Source organism: Hemiscyllium ocellatum, chromosome 11 (assembly GCF_020745735.1).
Source record: "Hemiscyllium ocellatum isolate sHemOce1 chromosome 11, sHemOce1.pat.X.cur, whole genome shotgun sequence".
Classification (NCBI taxonomy): Eukaryota; Metazoa; Chordata; class Chondrichthyes; order Orectolobiformes; family Hemiscylliidae; genus Hemiscyllium; species Hemiscyllium ocellatum.
Window position 1 is genome coordinate 21,478,750 of NC_083411.1, and position 26,470 is coordinate 21,505,219.

The 26,470-nt window shown below is 42.1% G+C and overlaps 1 protein-coding gene across 4 annotated transcripts in view; it reads right to left on the reverse strand.

Annotated features, from left to right (window-relative positions):
• The window catches only part of col4a6 (collagen, type IV, alpha 6), a 418,566-nt gene that overhangs the window by 126,364 nt on the left and 265,732 nt on the right, over nucleotides 1–26,470 (reverse strand). For 3 of the 4 annotated variants that reach the window (XM_060832452.1, XM_060832449.1, XM_060832450.1), the window contains exons 11-18: nucleotides 25,891–25,926; nucleotides 22,723–22,764; nucleotides 16,512–16,613; nucleotides 12,919–12,972; nucleotides 11,601–11,663; nucleotides 4,548–4,592; nucleotides 2,160–2,213; nucleotides 1,033–1,102 (exon numbers count right to left, since the gene is read on the reverse strand). In XM_060832452.1, coding sequence (XP_060688435.1) covers nucleotides 1,033–1,102; nucleotides 2,160–2,213; nucleotides 4,548–4,592; nucleotides 11,601–11,663; nucleotides 12,919–12,972; nucleotides 16,512–16,613; nucleotides 22,723–22,764; nucleotides 25,891–25,926 — 466 coding nt within the window. Of the gene's footprint in view, nucleotides 1–1,032; nucleotides 1,103–2,159; nucleotides 2,214–4,547; nucleotides 4,593–11,600; nucleotides 11,664–12,918; nucleotides 12,973–16,511; nucleotides 16,614–17,148; nucleotides 17,242–22,722; nucleotides 22,765–25,890; nucleotides 25,927–26,470 lie in introns of all 4 variants that reach the window. The other variant, XM_060832451.1, reaches the window with a different exon arrangement.

Genomic DNA, 26,470 nt, shown 5'->3' on the forward strand with positions numbered 1-26,470 from the left:
CCGCCCCCCTTACTTCCCTCCAAAGCCCCAAGGGATCCTTCCATATCCGCCACAAATTCACCTGCACCTCCACACATATCACTTACTGCATCCGCTGCATCAGATGTGGCCTCCTCTATATTGGGGAGACAGGCCACCTACTTGCGGAACGTTTCAGAGAACACCTCTCGGACACCCAGACCAACCAACCCAACCACCCCATGGCTCAACACTTCAACTCCTCCTCCCACTCCACCAAGGACATACAGGTCCTTGGACTCCTCCATCACCAGACCATAGCAACACGACGGCTGGAGGAAGAGCGCCTCATCTTCTGCCTAGGAACCCTCCAACCACAAGGGATGAACTCAGATTTCTCCAGTTTCCTCATTTCCCCTCCCCTACCTTGTCTCAGTCCGAACCCTCGAACTCAGCACCACCTTCCTAACCTGCAATCTTCTTCCTGACCTCTCCGTCCCCACCCCCACTCCGGCCTATCACCCTCACCTTAACCTCCTTCCAGCTATCGCATTTCCAATGCCCCTCCTCCAAGTCCCTCCTCCCTACCTTTTATCTTAGCCTGCTTGGCACACTGTCCTCATTCCTGAAGAAGGGCTCATGCCCGAAACGTTGATTCTTCTGCACCTTGGATGCTGCCTGACCTGCTGCGCTTTTCCAGCAACACATTTTCAGCTCTGTGTGGAGTTTGCACATTCTCCCCGTGTCTGTGTGGATTTCTTCTGAGTGCTTCGGTTTCCACCCACAATCCAAAGATGTGCAGGAAAATCTAATCACATTCAGGCCCCTTCTTTCACTAAGATAGAGCAGTGCTGGCACTCCCCACGAGTCCTCTCTTTGTTAAAAAGAGAATAACACTGGAATCTCTTAAGAAACATGCGTTGCTCAGATACCAAAATACTTCAAGGGAAGCACATGTGAAATGGACTGGAACGTGATTGGATCTTATTATTGCTCACTAGATTGTAGAATGAATATTTATACTGTCTGTATAAATTTTGATTATTAATAAGTGAACCTTTAATTAATCTGTACCTTTAATAAGAGTACCACTTCCATCTATGTAAGCTGGGGGTCCTGGTGGACCCACATCACCCTGGTCACCCTATAAAGCAGAAAACAATATCATTAGATGTGATGTTAAGTTTTTCATAGAAGCCTACATTTGTTTTGAGCACTGCTGTTGAAGCAGTTCAGCTTGCATTCATTAGGACAAAATCTCAAGAATGCCAAGTTTCAAAAAGAGCAGCCATTTATGCAGCATGAGAAAAGCTTGCTGACTGGTTGGCACTTGACTAAGTTTCTATTTCAATTGAAACCAGTGATTGCTTAACAAGTTTCACTCTGCTCCTCTGCAGTAGCAATATCAATAGATCATTCATGAACAAGGTGCCATCAAGTCAAAACGACTGCCTACCATACAAATGACGACTGTAGCTCACTTACTTCAGCACTGGTTCACTGCCAAATATATAGGCCATACATACCAATGACAAGTGGATTATATCAGATATCAGCTTTTTGATTATTTACATTAGATAGAAGTTCTTAATTGACATAGAAAGAGAAACTGCTCTTGATTGCTATGCAGTGACCCCTGCTGAAGTAAGTTATTTTATAAAGATAAGGATTCACTTGACAATAACAGTCCCATTGTTGAATATCATACCAACACACAGTCTCTAGCTTCACATATAAAGGATGTGTAAATGGCAAAAGCACCATAGAGCAAGGCAAAAGAACTGGAAGCTGAAGGGGACTAAAACAGTCCTTCTTTTCAAAGATGTGAAGGAGCCGGTGTTGGATTGGGTTGTACAAAGTTAAAAATCACACAATACCAGGTTATAATCCAACAGGTTTATTTGGAAGCACTCGTTTTCAAAGTGCTGTTCCTTCATCAGGTAGCTGTCGACAGCTGATGTTATAACCTGGTGTTGTGTGATTTTTAACCTTCTCTTCAAAGGTTACCTGACCTAAAACACATGCTACATAACTGGTAAACATAGAAAGCTTCATTCCAATGAAACAGAAGCATGAATTGAAGCATGTCATCCCAGAGATTAATTCATAATCTCCACATCTTCACCATTAGGGCTTGCAACAGTCAAGCAGAAAAATACATTATTTCTACATATTTATTTCTGAAAGGTATTCAAACCTACCTTCATTCCTGGATAACCATCACTTCCGTATGCTCCAGGGAAGCTTGGTTGGCCCTTCAAAACATTTTGATTTGCAAATTAAATTTAGCAATTTGTAAAACTACTATCAAATTAGAATTTATTGTGCTTGGGGCTTCCTGGCTTAGTAAAGTGAAAACGAAGACGTTATCAACACACAAGCAATAGGAGGATCACAATGATGAAAGAGGCTTCATAGAGCAGCAACAAGGAAACCAGCTTCAGCAGTAAAAACATTAACTTTTAAGGAAAGAAAATTGAGAAGAATTTGTCCAAAGCTATGCTTATACAATTGGCTCCAGGGATTTGGCAGCATAAGATTCCACTTAAATGTTGATGATATACACTATTGGAGTTGCAGCATTCCCTTCAAAACAATACAGTGTGAACTAACTACATGATACACAGCTGCAACTCAGCCTAGGTCTGAATACATTGGTGGATAAGAGAGCATTAAACTTTTTGTTCAAAAATAATTTTATTTGCTGATAACATTTAACTGAAATATTATATTTCGCATCAGCTTTTACTGTGGAGAAAGAAAAGGAGTCTAGAGAAATAAACTTTGATGTTTTTAAAAAAAAGTTCATATTACAGAAAGTAAAGTACAGGAGGCCGCAAAGATATAAAGGTGGATAAATCTCTGTGACCTGATCTAATGTATCCCAGAATGTTGTGGGAAGTAAGGGTGGAAATTACATGACCTCTTGCAGAAATGTTTGCAATTTCTGAAACTATGAGTAAGGTGCCTGATGTTGGAGGGTGGCTAATGTACCTTTAACTCTGGACCTGTGAGTCTGACTTCGGTTGTAGGTAAATTGTTGGAGGGGATTATAAAAGATAGGATTTATGGACATTTAGAGAGGCAAACTTGAATATAAGTAGTCAGCATGGTTTCTTGTGAGGAAAGTTGTGTCTCACAAACTTGACTGATTTTATTTTAATGAAGTAACCAAAAAGATTGATGATGGCAGAGCAGTAGATGTTGTTTATTTGGATTTTATTAAAGCCTTTGACAAAGTTCCACATGGTAGACTAATTAGTAAAGTTAGGTCATATGAGATTCAGGGTGAGCTTGCCAGTTGGACATATAATTGACTTAACAGCAGAACTCAGAGAGTAGTGGTGGAGTGTTGCTTTTCAGACTGGAGGTCTGTGACCAGCAGTGTTCCACAGGGATCATTTCTGGGTTCTCTCTTGTTTGTCACTTTTATAAATGATTTGGCTGAGAGCGTAGAGGACACGATTAGTAAAATTGGTAGCAAAGTAGACAGTGAAGAAAGTTTTCTAAGATTACAAAGAGCTCTTGATCAAATGGGTCAATGGGTTGAAAAATGGCAGATGGAGTTCAATTTGAGTAAATGTGAGGTATTGCATTTGGTGCAACAAACAAGGGTAGGACTTAAACAATTAATGGCAGGGCCTTCAGTAGTGTTGTAGAACAGTGGGACCTAGTGGTGCTGGTACATAATTCTTTGAAGTTAGCATGACAAATAGATAGGGTGGTTAAAAAGGCGTCTGGCCTGCTTGCCTTCACTGCTCAGTCCTATGAGTATAGCAGTTGGGAAGTCATGTTGAAGTTGTGCAGAACATTGGTGAGGTTCTTCTGAAATATTGTGCCCAGTTCTGGTTTCCCAGTTATAGGAAAGATATTATCAAGCTTGAGAGGATTCAGAAGAGATTTACCAAGATGTTGCTGGGTATGAAAGGTTTGCGTTTTCGAAAGAAAGGCTGGATAGGCTGAGACATTTTTCGTTGGAGGTTGAGACACAACCTGATAGAAGTTTATAAAATCATGAGAGGTAATGACAGAGTTAATGGTAGTTGTTTATTTCCTTAGGATGGGGGATTTGAAGACTAGGAGGTACATTTTTAAGGTGAGAGGAGAGAGATTTAAAACATTTTGTCCGAAGTGAGTTTTACATATCTTCAGTCCCTTACAAAATGAATTTTTATGTTGATTAGCTTCTTCAGAAAAAGGCTACATGGTTCCAATGAAACAGCAGTGAGAGATCGTATTCTGGTTCTAATCATGTCAGAAATGTAACAATGTCAATGGGGAGGCATAAATGTTCAAAGGTGAATAATAAAATTGTAGATTGTAACATGAAGAGTGACTGATTGTATTCAGAGGCAGATGCATTATTTCACAATTCTTCTTCTTGGAAGTTTTATAAGTAGCCATTCATCTATTCTGAATCACACACACAACTCGTTCAATTGTGAATACTGACAGATGAATAGCCTTTTACATTTATCTAGTTTTGAACAGCAGAGAGCTAAGTATAAACAGGTACATGTATGAATGAATACAATAGTAAGTCTTTTAAGATATTGATCCAGCAATTTGCAGACTTCAAGGGCACTTACTTTCTTTCCTGGAATTCCAGGTGATCCATCTAAACCAAAAGATCCCTGTGGAAGAATGAAGAATGCGTCAATACATATTTGGGTACTTCATGCAGGATGATGCCCTACCTCTGGAATCTATCAAGATCGATATTTGATCTTCACTCTCTTTTCCATTTCTATGATGCCCTAAATCACACCAAGTGAAGACATGACATGAGTTCCCACATGCATAATGAGGAAACCACTGCCTTTTCTTGACCCTTATTATTTTGTGTTCTCAGACATGACACGTTATTTTGAGTGAAGCACCATTCTCTTCAGTTAAACATTAGAAAATCCAATGCCATTTTTCTCAGCCTCCATCTTCCAACCTCAATCACTGCGTCAGATTGAGCTCAACTATTTGCAACTTTAACATCTTACTCACCTTCATGGTCTCAAAGACCAACATTATCGCCTTAGCACAGCCTACCACATACCACCATCCTTAAAACACTCCATTTTCCCAACCTTCCTTCCAAATCCACAATGTTGGAAATTTGAGTTCCTTTAAAACAACATTTTTCTGGTATTTCTTGAATTGTGGTAACCTCATGTAATTGTTGCTATAGCAATTACTTCCCTTCCCTAAACATAAACATGTTCTTAAGCCAAGACAAACGGCAAATTAAAAAGGTAAATATTACTTCTTGGATTTCTTCAGTTACTGAGGAATTATTGCTGAACATTGTGTAATCATCAGTGAACATCCCTAATTCTCAGCTTATGGTAGGAAGCAGGTAATTGATCAAGCAGTTTAAGATGAAGGAAACTACCTTGTGGAACTCCTGCAGGGATGTTTTGGAGCGGAGATGACTGACCTCCAATATTCACCACCATCTTCCTTTGTGCCAGGTATGACTCCAACCAGCATTCCCTTCCCACTGCCAACCCCAAAGGCTTTACATCTTTCCAAGTCTCACCTAAAATGTCTACATGGGTCAGCATCTGCCCACCTCCTGTCATTTCTCTCAGCCCCAGCCATATAACGTCGACAAGACAGATCTGTAGTGCATTGACCCTCTCATTCCTTTGAAGCCAGGGTGCTGTTGGCCAACGATGATCCTACCCTCTTGTATGACCCCTTTCTTTCCAATATTGTGCCACATCCCCCTTTACATATTGAATCAGCATCCTTCAGTATCGTTATTCCCCTCTGCATCACTCCAACCCCTATATTCCCCAACTTCTTGTCCACAGCTGTGGTCTCTAATAACATCACCCTTTCCCTCCTCCCCCTTTGACTTTTAATGGATGGACACCCAAGATTGACAGTGGCCCACACTCTTAAGCAATGAATGATGAGTGACCAGGCCCTTGACTGATACCTGTGCAGCTCCCTAACTAGGACTCCCTGGATTGGTTGCACTGGACCCACAGGCCTGACAGCAGCTTTCAACAACAAACAAATGCAGGAACAATAATGGGCATGGGGGGATAGGAGTCAAATCAAGGGACATTCATCAAGGAATAGAGTCAGAAAAGAAAACATATTCTTGAATAATTAGAAGAATCAAAGAAAGGAATCAATTGAAATTTCAACAGAAGAAGGATTAAAGCACTAAAGCACATGTTTTTTAAAGAGCAGTTTTGGAAATAAATTTGGACTGCCCAGAGCGTCAAGACAAAGCAGATAGAAGCAGCTCATATCAACATATTGTCACTGCCTGATTCCGCCTCAAACTACCACCTGAAATCTCCTTCGTATGCCTTTAGGCAAGCATATCATCCATCTATTGCATCTAGATTTTGACGACGTAACAAAAATAATGAACTCTTCTGACTGGGTCATCCTGGATGTGCATAACGAGTTGCGAATAGGACTCTATCTCTGATCTTATGCAATTCTCATAAGGAAGGAAAGCTGGAAAATATAAATGAATGCTGTTTTGTTTGCAGTTTCAAAAGTCAAAAGATCAAAGGTTTCAGATGCCTAACATTAAGATCAAATTCAAACCTGAGTAACAGCTATCTCTGTACAAGACTTAAACTGGAGTTCATTGCTGTCAAACAGAATAGATAAAGCAGTGATTTGATGAAGGGTTTAAAAATTATGAAGGAAGAGAATGGATAAAAACAGACTATTTCCATGATTCAATGCTCTATAACAGAGCTTCCTCAGGTATAGGTTGGGACCCTAAGTGGAGATCCTGAGCTGGAATTCAAGATAATTCAAAGGCACCACTGACTATCATGAATCTCTCAGTTCTAACAGTTGTCCTCTCATTATAACAGACAGATCCTGACCTTGACCCTGACAGGTACCTCCCACCCTAACACACAGGATCTCACAGGACCTCAGCCCCCTCCAATCAGTTCTCACTCAGTGGGTCATGACAATTTTCAAGCCTCAAAATGGAGTCACCACAGGAAACTGTTTTGGAAGCGTTGAGCTGGAACAAGTGTACAGAATTAACAGCCCAAACAGACAAATTTTAGGTGGGCAGGCAACCCAGGGGGTTGTAAAACTCTAAGTCAGAATTAGTGATTCAAATGCCAGCAAGCTGTAAATCTCCTCTGCATGTTTACTGAGGTGCTGCACTTGGTTCCCAGTTGAACTAGTACAAACCATGAACATTTGACGACAGGGTCGAGGAGATGGTTTCAAGTCTATTAATGAGATTTTGAATCATAGCCAGTGCTTGGGGTTCAATCTGTCCAGACGTTTCAGACAGCTTTTTGGCTTAAGCATACAACGGTTGCTTTTTCCAGTGAGGCAGGATCTGATTCAAAGTTGGTTGAACATCCTACGGTTTGGTTCAGTGTTCATGTTGGTTGGATTCCAATGCCGAGTTTTTTAGAATAGGTTAAATGGTTTCTCCCCTTCTTCATATTTATGCCCAGGCCCAAGGCTGAGCCACTGCGCTGCGACCTCTACCACAGGGTAGGACAAGAAGAAAAGCAAGTCTCCGCCACAACACTGCAACCTCACCTCACATAGGATAGAAAGGCAGCTCCTGAATCGATCCCAACCAGAACTGGGATTGGGATCAGGGTAAAGTGCCTTCCACACCATCATCCAGCCAACAAAGCCAACCAGACCCCCCTGAGTCTGAGTAGCTGCAGCAACATTCACTTTTACATACTTACCTAACTTTCGCATCCACATTGGAGTCTGGACAGTAAAGGCTCCGATTTTTTCCTTCACATGGCTGACCAGGAATATTCCCTGCTTTTACCACCCATCATTGGCACGTGTTGGAGGGATTTACCATTTGATACCTATTTGGCTACATTAAGAATGCACCTTCTTTGGCCATCAAGTCTTGGAGGAGGACTCGAACCTGCAGCTTTTAGATCCAAGGCAGCCACTGCCCCAGAAGACCTCCTAAATTATATTTGAACACAATGAAAATAACCAGACAAGATAATGGAGTATGAATGTGAAACCATACGGAGGATAAACAACCAAACACGTTCTGATTGAGCAAAATGGCTTGTTTCTGACTTGCAATTTCTATCTAATTCTTCCACACTCTCAAAGGAGAATAAAGGACAACAAGTGACAAGCCTTTGCACTGTCCAGGCTAAGTGCTAGCAGATCCAACTGTTCCATATAATGTGAAGGAAGTATAATCTTTGTCAAAATATGCCATAAGAAATGTTGGGCAAAAACAGCAATTCCAGTGTTTGAACTATCTCAGGAGATGCAGTGTAATTAAATCTGCTTCACTTCTGTGAACAATACTGTTCAACCATAAAATAGCATTGCTTCATCATATATTGAACCTGAATGATTTGTAGCCTTGGGAAGCAACAAGGATCAAAGTATATAGCGTTAATACTGTCCAGGAAGATTTGGTTCAAAATTATTTTCAAATTAAATTTACAGCAAGATTTCTTTTCTGACAGGTGACGAAACCAGCAAGGCAAACACAATATTTTTCATTCCCCATACAAGAATGTGAATTTGCCAATGAGAAATACACACACCAAAGATGGTTCTCAACACTCTGTGCTATCACAATAGGAGAAAGTGAGGACTGCAGATGCTGGAGGTCTGAGTCAAAAAATGTGGTGCTGGAAAAGCACAGCTGGACAGGCAGCATCCAAGGAGGAGAGTCGATGTTTCAGGCATAAGCCCTTCATCAGGAATGCTGGGGACGGGGACCAAGGAAGCTAAGAGATAAATGGCAGGGGGAATGGGGCTGGGGGGAAGGTGGTTTGGAAGGTGTTAGGTAGACGAAGATGGAGGGTGATGGTGATAGGTTGGAGAGGAAGGTGCGACAGATAGGTAGGAAGGAAGATGGACAGGTAGGACACTTCAGGAGTTGGAAGGTTGAATCTGGGATAAGGTGGGGGAGGAGAGATGAGGACACTGGTGAAATCGACATTGATTCAATGTGGTTGAAGGGTCCTGAGGCAAATGATGAGGCATTCCTCCTCCAGACATTGGGTGGCTTGGATTTGGTGGTGGAGGCGGCCCAGGTCTTACATGCCCTTGACGGAGTGAGGGGGAAGTTGAAGTGGTCAGTCACAAGGCAGTGGGGTTGTTGGGTGCATATGTCCTGGAGATGTTCTCTGAACCATTGTGCTAGCTGGAGCCATCAACACTGGCACATAACCTTATAATGCCAGCCTTATAATTAAAACTGCAATCACACAAAAGAATATATGGTACCAAGATTTATTATTATATCAGGACCTGCACCTTCATAACCCTGTTCTGTACAAGGGTCACTGGATTCAAAACGTTAACTCTGCTTTCCCAAATGCTGCCAGATCTGCTGAGTTTTTCTAGCAATATTTGTTCTTATTTATTTAATTCCTGATGGATATCCTTATCTTTAAGAAAAACTGACACCTGTACCAAATTTGATGTTTGGATTCTTTCATAAATAACAATTAGTTATCCCTTCAGAATTTATCTAGTTTCGGAATTTATACTTTTCATATAAGCATCAAATTGCATGTGTTTTCATTCCAAAATAAATCTTTTCATCTAGTTTACTGTATTAAATATTCAGTGAGCCCTACTTCTACCCCTTTTTGGTGAGGATACAGTTATTGATAAATTTCACCCATCCCTTTTACTACCTGGGAAAATTATAACCTAGCTAAAAAAAGGCTGAGGGATGACCTTGTTTAAGGGCATGGATAGGGTAAATAGACAAGGTCATTTTCCTGGCGTGGGGGAGTCCAGAACTAAAGGGCAGAAGTTCATGGTGAGATGGGGAAAGATTAAAGGGAACTTAAGCGGCAACTTTTTCACGCAGATGGTGGTGCGTGTATGGAATGAGCTGCCAGAGGTGGTGAAGACTGGTACAATTACAACATTTAAAAGGCATCTGGATGGGAATATGAATAGGAAGGGTTTAGAGGGAATATGGACCAAGTACTGGAAAATGGGACTAGATTAATTTAGGATATCTAGTCAGCATTGATGAGTTGGACCAAAGGGTCTATTTCCATGCTGCACATCTCTATGATGCTAATTGAAAATTAATCTCAGGATATACTAATAATCTCAACAGTTTCCAAAACTTTCATTAAGTCAGTGGACTTGTTTGCTGTCTTTGAATCTGGCTTTCTCTAGCTGAACATAAGACCATAAGACATAGGAGCAGAAGTAAGGCCACTCAGCCCATCGAGTTGGCTCCACCATTCAATCATGGCTGATGAGTTTCTCAACCCCATTCTCCCGCTTTCTCCCCTTAACCCTTGATCCCCTTGATCCTTACGAACTTATCTATCTCAGCCCTAAATATACTCAATGACCTGGCCTCCACAGCCTTCTGTGGCAGTGAATTCTATAGATTCCCCACTCTCTGGCTGAAGAAGTTTCTCCTTATCTCCATTCTAAAAGGTCTTCCCTTTACTCTAAGGCTGTGCCCTCAGGTCACAGTCATTTCTACCAATGAGGCTGAGGGAAATTAAATGAGAGCTATTCATGATCCTAGATAGCTCCATAAATAGATCTATGTTTATATTATATTGCAAGTTCTCTTGTGAATTCCAAAGAAGGCCACCTGACCTTAGCACATGTTTTGACTCTGGATGATTTGCAGGAGTCTAAGCCTTAAGTACTGGGATTCTATCCTTAAACCTTTACGATTTTCTCTCCTCTTTAAGATCCTCATCAAAGCTTGCCACTTCCTATCTCAAAATCTCCTTTTCAATCACTAGTCAGGTTGTTTTTGACTAAGATCCTGTGAAGCTCCTTCAGGGATTTCCATATTAAAATGGCTATTTAAGTGATTTTTCCCATGCATTTATAACCATCCTTATTCTATGCTGCAAAATCTGTGATGATGTCTTGCCATGCTTTTTATAGCCAAGGTATGCCCGGACACCACTTGCCTCTCTCTCTCAGTGAGAACGCAAATCAGAGCAGTTAGCACCATTTGTGTCTGTATCACTACACCTGTCCATTTATTCCATTGGTACAGCAAGCATCAGAGGGTCTATTTTCTAAATGCCAGTATCCCAGTGTGAAGGAGAGCTTCACACTGACATGCTATCCATGAAGGAGATTTATGGAGGATGTGCCTGTGATTTCCAGTGGTACAATGACTCATTGGTTAGCACTGCTGCCTCCCAGTGCTAGCGACCTGGGTTTAATTCTATCCTCAGGCGACTATCTCTGTTGAGTTTACACGTTCTCCCCATGTCTGCATGAGTTTCCTCCAGGTGCACCAATTTCCTCCCACATTCCAAAGATGTGCAGATTAGTTGGATTGATTACCGTAAATTGCCCATAGTGTCCAAGGATGGACAGTTGGGTGGATTAGCTGGGTTATAGAGTTGGGAGTGGGGGTCAATGGGCCAAATGGTCTACTTCCACACAGTAGGGATTCTACATATGCTATTGGTGGATGAAGCTCCACATGGTAAGCACTAATTCAGAATGCTAGGTCATACATTTCAGTGCTGTTCTCACCTTTACCTAATGATTTCTGAGGTTCTTTCAAGAGATATCAAGACACTGATTTCTTTGATAAGTGATAGATCAGGGAGCATCTTTCATCATCTCCCCTCAGCAGAATGGGAACATGTGGCAATTGGTAATTTAGTTAAAATGTTGCTCCATACCCTTGGGCCTGGGAGACCAGGGATTCCTTTCTCTCCTTTTGCTCTCACTACATCCGAATATCCCTAGAAAAGAAGGAAGACAATAGTTACATGAGGTTTGACTTCACTTTGATAAAAACTTATATTAAACTACAAGCTACATTGCAGAAACAAAAAGAAAGGAAGCTAACCAGAAAGCAGATTTCAAACGTCATCCTTTTTAATGTAATTGTTCCTGCCTTCTGCCCGATAGCAGAGCTTCATTTTTTTCTGTGTCCCCTGACCCTCTAACTGGCTTTAAACCTGTCATACCTCTAATTTCTCCCAATCATTCTCTTTTCACAGCTGCTGCCTGACCCTTTGAATATCCCCACTATCTTAAACTTATTTTTGACTATATTAGATTTTCACCAACCATACCTTCTACTCGATTTTCAAACATCTCCCCTGTCTCCTAAAAACAAAAAAAAATTTTGCCACATCTGCAAAGTCAACCTCCATCTTAACTCGCACACACGTTTTATCCCTAGACTTGCCTTTTTCATTAAGGCATGAAATACAAAAGCAGGGAGGTAATGATGGAACTATGTGTGAGATTGGTTAGGCCACAGCTCGAATACTGTGTACAATTCAGATCACCACATTAAAGGAAGGATGTGATTGCATTGGAGGGATTCATAGTATGTTATTTGGGTTAGTGTGATTCAGTTGTAAAGAGAGACTAGAGGGACTTGGTTTGTTTTCCTTGGAGAAGTCTGAGGGGGAACCAGCTTGAGGTCTACAAAATTATCAGGGGCTTGAATAGACAGAATAGGAATGAAATTTGCCCCCTTAGTGGAGGGGGTCAATAATCAGGGTGCATAGATTTATGGTAAGGGATAGAAGATTGAGAGGTGATTTAAGCCAATAGATTTTCATTCAAGGTTGGTGAATGTCTGGAACTCACTGCCTATGTGGGTGATAGAGGCAGGACCTACCATGACTCTTTAGAAGCTTTTAGATGAATGCTTGAAAAGTCATAGCATACATGGTTAAATGTCAAAGGCTGTAAAATGGGATTAAAGCTATTTGGGTGTTTGATGACTGGTGCATCATGTGACTTGATGGGCCTCATGTCCATGCTATTGGAGTAAACCAGGAGGAGGAGGAGACACATGAAAAGTCACCAGTACTCAGAAAGCCAGCACATCTGAGAAGGAAGTCTGAGAGAAAAACCACAGGGCAGGGGGAGATATTTAGAACAATTGCATCACTCCTCTCCCCTGCCCACATTGAGAGTAATGGACTGATTGTACAAAGCATCACAAACCCTATGCAAATGACAGAAGGAAACATTTACCGGAAGGCCAGGCAATCCCATCTCTCCACGAGGACCAGGTGATCCCATATCACCCTGTGAGAGAGGAGAACAAATATGGCACAACATTATGGTACTGATCATCTCAAATGACAAAAGGTTTGCTCAGAACTGTAAAACCTACTCAAACACCTCTCTTCCCAACACCACCTCCCCCAACTCACCAATGTCAAAACCTTACTATCACAATCTCTTTCCAAAAGAAATAGAAGCCAGCATTGTCAATAAGCAACAAAATCAAAATTTACTAATGAACACACATTTTTACTGAATGGACTATTTAATATTGTGTGTAAATTATCTCTCTTGTCTGGCATTCAACAATTCACCACGGCCTCTATGAGTAACAGATTTGTAGCTAGCAATATTACTGGACCAAAATTTGTCCCCCCTTCAGAAAAGACATGTATAGTTAGATTGTTTTGTGTTTTATCACTACTGTTATTTCTTGTCAAGGTATTTGCATTACTTGATCTCAAAATGATTTATGTTACATCCCTGAACCAGAGGTCGGTTAGCTGGGTAGGCTGGACAGCTGATTTGTGGTGCATATGTGGTAATAATGTAGGTTTAATTCCTGCACTAGATGAGATTACCACAAAGATCCCACCCTCTCAATCTTACCCCTCACTGAGGCGTGGTGACCCTCAGATTAAACTATTACTCACCCTCATTTTCTAAACAAAAGAGCAGTTTTTATTTTTCTTGCCCTAAAGCTCTCTCGGCAAAGTTATTGCAAGAATCCATTCCCTCTCAGTGAAGCAGGATGCTTTTGTTCTGCTCTTGTAAACAATTAACTCATCATATATCTTCCTGAGCATTAATAGTGACAATGGCTTGATTATTAGTCCCTTAATCATCTGTCTGGCCTGATTGGATTGCCATTTAAAGTTAAAGCAGCATCTAAAGGGAGAAAATGTGAAAAATGCCCATGTCTGAGTCTTGCCATTCCTGACACTATATTTTCACATGCCACTGTTTTGACTACATTTACAATAAATGTTTGTCAGAGACCTGACTACATAGTTTGGCAATTCCTGAGTTACCCACAAATTAACTCCTTCAATGACAAATTATTCAGTTATTCCTTCTGTAGACTCAATGCCGTACATCCCATTCCTCTCAATTCAGCATTTCAGCAGATGTCTACGTACTCACATTCGAGATGTCCCAGTCAAACTTCATGCGAAGGCAGCATGTGGTAGCTCTACAGCTGGCCATCTTCTGGAAGCTCCGCATTTCCAAAGTACACCCAACTACATTGGTCCCTTCTGCATAAAATACTGACCTTTTCTGCAATTCCACCATTTGAGCTATTGTTTTAAAGCAGGCTCACTTAACACCATTTAGTTGAAGATTAGATTGTTCTGCTCACTCCTGGGAGTGCCACACGGAATTAGCTCGAAATATCCAGCATAGATACAGACACTCAGGCTAAAAGGCCTAATCTGGCATCTATGTCAATAGACAATAGTCAATGTCCTACATGAGCATGCTCCCATTTCACACCACCTGACCCAATCAGCATTTCCTTCTAACCCTTTTTCCCTCATCTATTTGTCCAGCTTCCCCTTTGATCCATCAGTGCGGTGAGATCCAGTGTCCATACTCCCCATGAATATTTGCTGGGAGGAATTCAGGCAATTTTCCACAGGAAACAGCAGAGAAAGGAAATGGACTAACAATGTTATTTAAATTACATTTCGATCTGGCCCTTTTGTGCTATGGCTGTTAGGATCTACTTGTTTCATACTGCAGTTGGTAGTTTCCATTGATTTCAAGTAGAAATGACACAAAGTGATAGCTAAGATAATAATCCTGACAAGGCAGGTGGTGAATGGAAATCTAGGATCTATGAAGCAGCAACCCTGTTTAGAGGCACAGATAAAGGGATAATGGATTACAGCTGCATGATGAACTGATTCATGAAAACTGATTCAAGTGGAGTAGAGGATTAAGGTTAGTTGAGGCCATAACCAAATGATATAATTGACCAGACTTTAGGGGCCGAATGCCATACTCCTACTCCTAATTTGTATACTCGTATGTTTAACGGGGCAGACAAGCAGGAGGCTGGAAGAACGCAGCAAGTCAGGCAGCATCAGGAGGTGAAGAAATCAAAGTTTCGTGTGTAACCCGAAGGAAGGGTTACACTCAAAACATTGACCTCTCTACCTTCAGATGTGGCTTGGCTTTCTGTATTCTTCCAGCCTCCAGCTTTTCTCCCTTGGATTGCAGCATCTGCCATTTTATTTTTTTTTTGTCACCGGCATATGTTTAATAGGTTCTGTAACCAGCATACAACACTGTCACATCAGTGTCAGGAAGGATGTCTGACAGCGAGAATTGTTATTATGAAGTTCTAAGTCTAAACTACTTCAAAGGTTGCACTGTAGAGAGATGAATGATGTGGAGGCGTAGGTGTTGGACTGGGTGGACGAAAGTAAAAATCACACAGGTTACAGTTCAACAAGTTTAGTTGAAAGTAGTTTTCGGAGTGAGGCTCCTTCATCAGGTAGCTAGTGGGGCAGGATGATAGGACACAGAATGTATAATAAAAAATGAAAATAGCATATAGCTGAGACGATGCATTGAACAAACTTAGATTGCTGTTAAGTCTTCAATCACTTAGAATGGGTTTGCAGGTTTGTATTTGCAAATACATTTTATTTTATTCAAAAAGCACACAAACTGAAGGCAGTCAGTCAATGTGACATTTTATAAATTCCTACTTTAGAAATAGAATCAGTTTGACTCCAGGTTGGGATACAGACAGACTCTAACCTCACACCTTTAATGCATTGTCTGAGCTGAGATGTCACCTTTATTTTAGACCTGATAAAATCTTAAGTTATCTTGGAGCTGTGACTTGAAAGGAATTCTGAGATTTACATATTAATCAATCGAAACTTGCATCCCCATTCTCAGTGATTAAAGACGTAACAGCAATCTCAGTTTGTTCAATACATCACATCAGTTGTATAACACTTTGATCTTTTACTCTAAATTCCATGTGTCCTAAGATCCTGCCCACTAGCCACCTGACAAAGGAGCAGTGCTCTGAGAGCTTCCACTTTCCAATAAGCCTGTTGGTCTATAACCTGGTATTGTGTGACTTTTAACAACCTCTGAATGTCTGTAATGTTTCCATGAAATGAAACATGACAAGCCAAACTCTTACTCCGTGGGAAAGTCCATAATCTGTCAATAATTGGGAATCTCACTCATTGAAGCCATAGAATGGGCCCAAAGTGGGAAATCAGCAATGAGGAAAAAACTCAGAGACTCAGAGCAAGGCTGAGTACAGGGAACTTACAGCCTGTAGCGAACATCTTCTGCTTCTGACTCTTAAATTGCCTGATGGGGATATTGATGCAAAAAGAAAAGAGATTTCTGTTGTCTAGCAGGCATCAGTATGAGTATAATAATCAGTTCCATGTCCTAACTTAGGAAGAACTGCCAATAATGTTTAGTCCACAAAGGGTCGACTTATTCCTGGATGGTGAGCCTAAATTTACACTGAGATGTTATTCACCCTTCCCAGCCGCGACCAACCTTTTTTTTGTTCCACAAACCTTTTCACCTTTGTCCCCTTTTGGAAATCCAGGTTGTCCACCAAACTCAAGTTGCCCGGTGGCAGGTGGTGGTCCTGGAGGACCTGGCAGACCCACGTCTCCCTGAGGTGTAGCAATCAGGAAGGAAGCTTACATTTTTTTTAATCAAACAAAACAAACGTTACCTGTGATTGTGGTAACCCTGGTTGGAAATGGGGCACTGAACTTGTTTCTGAGGGTTAGAAGGGTCATACCCAATGTCTGTCAACTCTTAACTGGCCTTGGTTTACTCCACAAAGAGTGTTCATCGAACAAGAACATTTTACTTATTAGGATCAGATCTCTTGTGCAATTATCAATAGATCACAAATTCAAAAATAACTTTAGCTCTCTAGGTCAAAGGACCTATGTTAAAAGGCATGCTGTAAAACACAATCTATTCAGATGGCTATGAATTGAAAGTGCTCATAGCTCCTTAAACAAGTCAACTAGTGCACTCATTGACTCATGACCAACAAGAAAGATATAAAGCCAGTTTCTTCATAATGAGGGAACGTACAGCTGAATCTCCTGAATTAGGAGAGGAATAGTGCCCAATAAGCCCCATTTCCTGCAGGACTGCCATGCACTCAGTTCACAGCTCGCTCCCAAGTGTTACCTTCTCTCCTACGATGGAGAAGTTTAGCCCAGGCCCTGAGCCTTGTGGGATAGTTCCTGGGCAGCCGGGAGGGCCCAGAAGGCCTACATCACCCTGGGATCAGGGAGGGTGGAGGGTGGAGGGGGGGAGGAGGGCGGAAAAGTTAGTTACGGTTAGTGTCAGAAACAGTTTTAGTGTATTATAGACAAAAGTAACAATTTTGCAAAGTTAACTATTTTCACCTTCCCACCACCAGAGGAAAAGATCATTTTTTTATCTTGGGAAAAAGAAACAGTGGTAAACAAGATGGTTCAGAAACAGATGTGCCAAGTAAACATATCAAAGGCAGTTCAATGGAGTAGCAGTGAAAAAGTGTGGTGCTAGAAAAGCACAGCTGAAGGGGCAGCATCCAAACAGCAGGACGTTCCTGTGAAGAGCTTATGCTCATAACATCAACTCTCCTGCTCCTTGAATGCTGCCTGACCGGCTGTGTTTTCCCAGCACCACCTTTTTTGACTCCGATCTCCAGCATCTGCAGTCCTCACTTTCTCCCAATGGACTGGCAATCAGAGAGGGGTGTGCAGTATAGATTCCCACCGTGATTACCAACATATTGGATGCACTACCTCAATGGGATCTTCAGGAGGGTGTAGGGTATTAACAAAGTTCACTTGTTTCCATACAGAAAGGGGGAGGGGCTGGTAAAAGTGCCATCTATTGGTCTCAACTGTTCCTCGTCATGTAAGTATCACACATTTACTGACAGAGACTGAACATGACTTAATCTCATGCTGGACAGCATGAGAGAGGAGGGAGGGTACTCAAACAGGGAAACAAAAACAAGTGGAAATGGCAGACTAAAATAATAAGAAACCCTCTAGGAAAAAAAGCGGTGGAAAGGTTACGTATGTTTTATTCTCCAAACATAATTGACAAACGTTTCCATAAATAACATTCTGAAAAATGTGTAATTAATACTCTGGTTAATTTGTGCTGGTGCAGGGATTGGCCTTGTTCTCCAAGCAGGATCTGATCCGAAGGGCATCAGTGACGATAAAAACCAGGGCTGGCCAATTGGAAAGAAGTCAATGGCTCTTGGGCAAAATGCCACAGTAGTAAAAGGGAGGAGGAGCAAAGTTGAAATAAGACAAATTTTGGGAATTAGATAATGGCAAGGTTGAGATTTAAAAGCCTATTAACAACAGAGGGAAAGGAAGACCTGGTGACAGAGATAAGGAAATGTACAGAAACAAATGAGATAAAGAACAGCAGACGGCACAACAAGGCTAGATCGGAATAAAGTGAAGATGCAAATAGGAGGGAGAAGACCAACAATTCCTTTTGTTTCAATTAAACCATTAAAAAAAGGAATCGAGATCACAGATGAGGAAATCTGGATCCTGTCACAAGAGGCCAAGCCCTGCAATCGAGAGTAGTTACACACAGCGATTGAGATTTCAGCAGCAGAATGGTGTAGTGTGTTAATTGAGCTGAACATGAAGGACAGAAGATAAGCTAGAGTTTGGGAAATGGGTGATTCAGCACATTGCATCTATTACGTCAAAAATAGCAACACATTGGGACTCAGAGCATGTGATGTCAATGGAAGCACAATACATGCTAACGTTATCAATCCAAAGGACGCTTGGCAGCTATTGGCAGAAGATGACTGGTTCAACAACCACCAGCTAAATGCAATAGTTTTCCCAAATTTCTCCTTTGCTTTCCTCATCTCCTGAAGCAGTGACTTCAGCTGGCCTCGGGATTCATGGGTATCAACCAGTATCTCAGCTTCATGTGAAATCAGATACATTCAGGCCACAACTCACAAATGAAGGGCCTGTCCTTACCTGACATGCACACTATCTTATAAGTATCACCGAAGATTCTAACTCCCATCTGGTTCACCTAAAGCTCCTCCACTGACAGCCCAGTGTGTCCACCTGGTTCCTCTTACAAACTAGGCAACTGAAATATTTCTTGAAACCCTTCTTCCCAATTCCACTGACCTTCCTGGTCACCCCTGTTCTACTGCCAATGTCGTTCTACCAATAGCCAGGCAACTCCTGCTAATATTTAACAGCTGTACAGAGATGGGGCTCAGCTTCATTTTCTTCCCTTCTCTTGCCTGGCACTTTCCAGAACTGTGGGAGGTTTCATCCACGACAATCTACAAAATACACTAAGTTAAGAATACTGGGAGAGATGAGGAGTCCTGAATTAAAATAATGATAATTTAGAGGAGTGTCACTAAAGTGAGGGACATTCACGCAGGATCGGGTCCTGGAACACTCTGTTCTGAGCATTGCCTTCACAGTGACACAATGTGGTGAGGCAATGCTCACTGTATGTGATGGCTCACAGTCTTTCATGCTACCTTTCAGCCTCTCCCTCTTGACAGATGCATAAAAAGCCAAGAACTGCCAAACCTTGTTCACAACATAAAGATCACATCATTAAAAACAGTGACTGTAATCACAGTGAGAGCCAGTGGCAACGTGATTATGCGGTCAGTGCAGTTCGAAGGATCTCACACACGCACACACAATCTGTTTAAAAAGCAAATGAGAATGAAGTGAATGAGGCATTTGTTAGGATGGTTAAAGATCCAGGCATTGTAGCTAGCTGCTTATTAAAACTTAATCCAAACAGCACAGACAGCAAGAATGCAGCTGCTCTTTTTCAATATTTCATACATTCATCTGCATTTTCAGTACTTTTTAATTCCGCCTTTCTGTTGAGTTGACTGATACAGCCTACCTTTGTTGCTCAAAATTTTGATTTGATCTCGGTCTGCTCTTTGACAGTTCCATGTTGCAGCCAACCCCACTCTTTTTTTTAAAAAATGGTCACCTTGTTTAAGAAATGATCAGGGTAAATTAAGTTGTGATTTCTACAACTTTAGGAGCAGGACATCAGGTGAAATGAAATTGTTCCTGTTAGAGTTAATGGGTTTTTAAAAAAACTGCCAGTCAAGGCAGTAGTACCATTTGGATCCTGTATGTGGCATTGCTGAGCTAGGATACCACCAACTCCACCCGTCTCTGATTGGAGATTTGCAACGCTGCAATTAAAGATATCATAAAGTTCACTCTGGGGTTACTAAGATATAAGAATCTAGTCCATGTAATTCACAAAAATTGAATGAACTCAGACTGAAATTATTGTTAAAATGTTTAATGTTCCCAAAAGTGAAGGAGGCAGCAGTGGTTTAGAAAAAGGCTGGTTTGAAGATTTAAATCATTGGGGATTGAGTGGGGCAGTGTTTCACATTCAGGGTTAGAATTGATGCCAGCTGATCTGGTGCTGGGTACATCTTCTTTGTTTATAGGTACTGAAGGTAATTTGAGAAATAAGTTTCCATGAATCAGTTTCAAGTGATCACGTCACAAAACCAACTCTGGTCTGGCTCCAATTGAACTCACCTAGGTTCACTGTAACAGGTAGGACTTGAACCCAGGCCTTCTGGCCCTGGGACATGACCACTCTGCCGCACTTAGCTTAGCAAAGCTGAGGGGGGAAGTCTCGGCCAAGTCTCAATGGCACAGTAAAGGGATCCTCCTTTGATGTTACTGTCAAATTGTAACTAAGAGAGTTCTACTTTCTGTCCAAACATGTTGTACCTTACATGTGACCACACAATTCAAGCAGTGGGTGACTGCAATGGAGAAGCATCTCTATTATTTTACTGACCAGAATTTCCATCATATTCTTCTTAAAATAATTTTGTTTTCTTTGATTAATTACTTTCAAATAATCTCTGGTCAAATAAAACAAGGGAATAAGGACGGGTGTGGGGTGTAATGATGGCAGCAAGAGGCACAACATCTGCCATTACAGCTGATGCTCCCCTCCCCTCTTCCTCACCTGATCTACTACATTCCACTCCCAGCCCCCCACAGACCCAATCTCCCACACGCTCCTCCCCACTCCCACTACTTACCTCATCTCTGACACTTCCCTCCCAACATCCCCCACTGACCCGACTTCCAACACTGCACCCCCTAACATCCTCACTGACCCAACATCCTACATTTCCCTCTCCCCACTGACCCAACATCCTTCACTTCCCTCTCCTCACTGACTCAACATCCTACACTTCCCTCTCCTCACTGACCCAACATCCTACATTTCCCTCTCCCCACTGACCCAACATCCTTCACTTCCCTCTCCTCACTGACTCAACATCCTACACTTCCCTCCTCTCACTGACCCAACATCCTACACTTCCCTCTCCCCACTGACCCAACATCCTACACTTCCCTCTCCCCACTGACCCAACATCCTTCACTTCCCTCTCCTCACTGACTCAACATCCTACACTTCCCTCCTCTTACTGACCCAACATCCTACACTTCCCTCCCCTCACTGACCCAACATCCTACATTTCCCTCTCCCCACTGACCCAACATCCTACACTTCCCTCTCCCCAATGACTCAACTTCCTACACTTCCCTCCTCTCACTGACCCAACATCCTACACTTCCCTCCCCTCACTGACCCAACATCCTACACTTTCCTCTCCTTCCTATCAGAGAGAAGAACTAAAACAGGGAGTGCATGTGGAATTGAGTGAAACAGCATGTTGCTTATGAAAGAGATGAGAGGTTAAAGTGGATGAATGTTTCATTATAGTGCATCACACAGTTTGAAAATGTAAATAAAAGACTGGTTAAACAGAAGAAGAAAACACAAATCTAAAGAGGATTGTGGAAACCCTAGTCAGGGCTCCTGTACTTTGTGTAGCTTTCACGTTACCTTCAGATAAACATTGTCATCATGTAAGCATACTGAGGGGACTGGATGATTCTGGGCATTCGTTTCAATTTAGGACATTGGTTAGGCCACTGTTGGAATATTGCGTACAATTCTGGTCTCCCTTCTATAGGAAGGATGTTGTGAAACTTGAAAGGGTTCTGAAAAGACTGACAACGATGTTGCCAGGGTCAAAGGGTTTGAGCTATAGGGAGATGCTGCATAGGGCTGGGGCTGTTGTGGGGGCTGGTACAATTACAGCATCTAAAAGGCATCTGGATGGGTATATGAATAGGAACGGTTTAGGTGGATATGGGCCAAGTGCTGGCAAATGGGATGAGACTAATTTAGGATATCTGGTTGGCATGGATGCGATGGACCAAAGGGTCTTTTTCCATGCTGTACATGTCTGTGACTCTGAAACGCTAACTTAATTTATTAATCTAAATTATCAGGCAATATCATGGCAGCTGGTTTTGATGTCTTCAGATTCTGATGTCGCACTCACAAGATTACGAAGGCAGCTAACAAAGTTTATATTCGCTGTTGATTCTGAATCGGGAATAGATTCAGATGAACAGAGAGGTGACTGGATTGCTTTTATAAAAAAAGGGCTCGCCCACACACCCATCTGCATTTCAAGAGCTAGCCCTGAGTAAATGCTGTGAATATGAACTGACATTAACTGATTCCAGCGCTGAAAAACACATACTGAAAATGCAGATGTTTTTGTTCTAGATATTATAAAAGTATTTAATTAATACGTTTATAATGTAGTGTCATAAAACTAGCAGATTACAAATAGCCCAGCACCAGCTTTCGCTCTTGCTACACACTTACCTTTCCTCCTTTCTGTCCTTGGAATCCCAACCCCATGTTACCCTGAAATACAAATATTTCTCAAAATTAGGAAGATTGCCTTTTAAAGGCTGTCACCTTAACAAAGTGTGAAGTTGGCCCTTGTGTCATCATCTGTGGGTTCATTCTTTGTTGTTCAATCAGTGAGCACACTATAAGTCCCTCACTGTGGCTACGCTGTACCATATTGATCAACATTGTAGAGAACGGTCATTCTGATATTCAGAGGAAAGTGCAGAATAATACTGCCATTTGACCCATCAATCCAATGTTGACTCTTTGAGACTAGTATAAGTTCAATTTCCTGCTCATTGCCTGTAACACTGCAAATTTTTCCACAGGTCTGTGTCTAATCCTTTTCTTGAAAGTTATTATTATAATTTTTCTACCATCCTTTCAGGAAATGCATTCCCAATCATAGCAAATCATTGCATAAAAATATGGACTCTTCATCTTCCCTCGGTGCCTTGGTCAACTGTCCTCTGGTTACTGTCCCTCCTGCTAACAAAGGCACTGTCTCCCTCTGGTGCCAAAATGGTCTGCAAATTTGAATTTACAAGTTGGACAAAATGCTCAGAATCCTCACAGTTTGGACGTCAGCTACTTGACCCATCAGGTCCACACCACGCCTCTGAAGAGCATCCAACTCAGACCCACCCCTCTATCCTATCCCTGAAACTCCGCATTTCCCATGGTTATCCCACCTAGCCTGCACATCCCTGAATACTATGAGCAATTTAGCATAGCTAATCCACCCCTGACCTGCACATCATTCGTCTGCGGCAGGAAATCGGAGCACCCGGAGGAAACCCGCACAGACACGGGGAGAATATGTAAATTCCACCTAGACACTCGCCCGAGGCTAGAATCTCTGGTGCTGTGAGGCAGCAGTGCTAACCATTGAGAAACCGTGCCGCCCCAATTTGAGAAGTGACCTGTGATTTATAAAGATTTAACACAAATTCTTTGCTTTTGTACATTATGCCTCTATTTATAAAACAACCCTTATAGCGTGTTCTGGTTGATTCAGAAGTTTTTTTTAGATTAGATTAGATTTGATTCCCTACAGTGTGGAAACAGGCCCTTCAGCCCAACAAGTCCATACCGACCCTCCGAAGAATAATCCACCCAGATCCATTTCCTTTGGACTAATGCACCTAACACTATGGGCAATTGAGAATGATTCAAACCTTCAGGACTTGCTGTTTGTGTGCCCACTTTTCAAATTGTACCATTTACTTTTTAACATTAGATTACCTACAGTGTGGAAACAGGCCATTTGGTCCAACAAGTCCACACTGACCCTCTGAAGAGTAGCCCACCCAGACCCATTCCCTATATTTACCCCTGACTACTGCATGTAACACTATGGGCAATTTAGCATGGCCAATTCACCTAACCTGCACACATCTTTGGATTTGGGAGCTAATCGGAGCACCCGGAGGAAACCCACGCAGACACGGGGAGAATGTGCAAACTCCACATAGACAGTCACCCGAGGCTGGAATCGAACCAGGGTCCCTGGTGCTGTGAGGCATCAGTGCTAACCACTGAGCCACTGTGCTGCCTCAACTTTATATTTGTCTCTGCTTGTTCTTCCTTCCAAAAGGAATCACCTCGCACTTCTCACATCTGTCATCAAAATGGGCACAAGAGGTTGTTTTTTTCTGAAGCAGTCAAATGACGTGTTTAAAATGGCCCTCAACTGAGTCACTGTACCATGTTTATCATTAAAACCAGCACACCCAGAACGTAAGCAGTGAAACCGAGAGCTCTTTACAAACAGAACACGTCAGCAATGTGACTGCATAGCTCAGTGCCATTGCCCCTCACATCACACTGAATCAGTTAGCACTGTGGAACTGCAAAAAAATAGTAGCGTTAAATCTATCTTAATCCCAACCAAATTTAACGAAGTAGTGATGAGACACAGCAGCTCGCTAATTTTACTTATGTGCTTGAAGAGAAGGGTGAACATTCCCATTATTGTTTAGTGGTTTGTTCGTGAAAACCAGCAGCTTCTGAGAGAGCTGAGGATCACTTCATACATAATAACAGCATCCAGATGAGGGTGACCATTGGTGGACATCACTGATACCAGCTACAGCTGTGGTGTGTGTATATAAGACTGTGTACATATGTCTGTGTCTGTGGGAGACTGTATGTGAACGTGTATGTGTGTGTTGCTCCATCTATGACTGTGTATGACTTGTGTGTATGACTGTCTCTGTGTGCATGACTCTGTGTGTGTTTTTGTTGTCTATATGACTGTGTGCATGTGTGCCTCTGTGTGTATGACTGTGTCTGTGTGTACGACTCTGTGTGTGTGTGAGTGTCTGTATGTGTGTACGACTCTGTGTGCATGTTTTTTGGTGTGTGTGTGTGTGTGTGTGTGTGTGTGTGTGTGTGTGTATATGGCTGTGTGTGTGCATGTATGATTTTGTCTGTGTGTACGTTTGACTGTGTGTGGTTTATATCACCATGTTCATATTTCCATAGCAGTTTGTGATGAGTAGGAAATCAACAGTAGGTAAGACAGAAACACAAAGGGGTGAGTGGAGGAGGCTGCAAATGGGATTGAGAAAACAACCAACTCCTGTTTCCTGCATCAAAGCCAATTTGAGGCGACTTCAAACGATGATAGCAACAGGCAGAGGCACCCGCCACATCTATAGCACACAATCCCAGATATAAAGCCAAGTGGCACCTGTCACCTGCCAGTGTAAAACCCAGACCCTCAGGCACAAACCCAAACAAATGGCCATCTTGAGCCAGCTACTGTGAATCCTTCTGCTCAGTCTTGTAAGGGGAGGGCATCTCGCCTGCTAAAATTGATTACGGAGAGTGGGTTTGGTGGAAGCCAGAGACAGGAATTTTCTATTTTGGGATTTCCCACATTGCAAGCTCAACTGGGGGTCTGGTGTAACATTCCAGGGCGATGGCAATGAGATGAGGTTTGGTGAGTTGTGATAGGTCTCACGCAGAGAGCTAAGGAAGGTCAAGTCCAGTGAGAAGGACAGAGGGATTCCCTGAAATGTATCAGCTGTATCGATACGATAGTCTTGGGTTGAAACATGGTGCTGTGTGGATTATATTCCCTCTAAAATAGTCTGGAATGAACAGTCACAATTAACATGAGGCACTACTTACTTTCAACCCTGGAAAGCCTGGGGGACCAGGTCGGCCCTGAGGAAAGAGAGATCAAAAGATCAATTGCTTTTTTTGCAAAATAACCCAGAAAAGGACTGGCCACTCATAATACCCATTGGCAAACCAATGAGCGTTTAATTTTAAGACCAGGATTTCTGGGTAAAGATTTGATTCTAAATCAATACATTACAATCACTGTCAAAAAAAATTTGCCCATTGACACTCAACTCAAGCCATGAGAGCCTGCTGTCCATACACATGATTATCACTGGGCTATGCAAAATCATCTGATGAAATAACACAGGCTGATTTCCTCTTCAAGAGGTGTTCAGGTCAGTTATAACCCCCTGTCACTGCTACCTTTGATCAGAGCAGGGAGCCAGTCCAGAATTCTTGGTTCCTCTGCTATAGGGATATGGTCTGAGATATTCGATGATGTCGAATGGTCTGCACGAGCCCAGCGAGAGTAGGATTAATATTAGTGTAACCTAGCTCACAGAGATCCAGGGTTGACCCTGGGATCTTCCTGCTCAACTGCTGGTGCTGCTTTGACAATTACGTCGCAAAATTGTAACTGTTT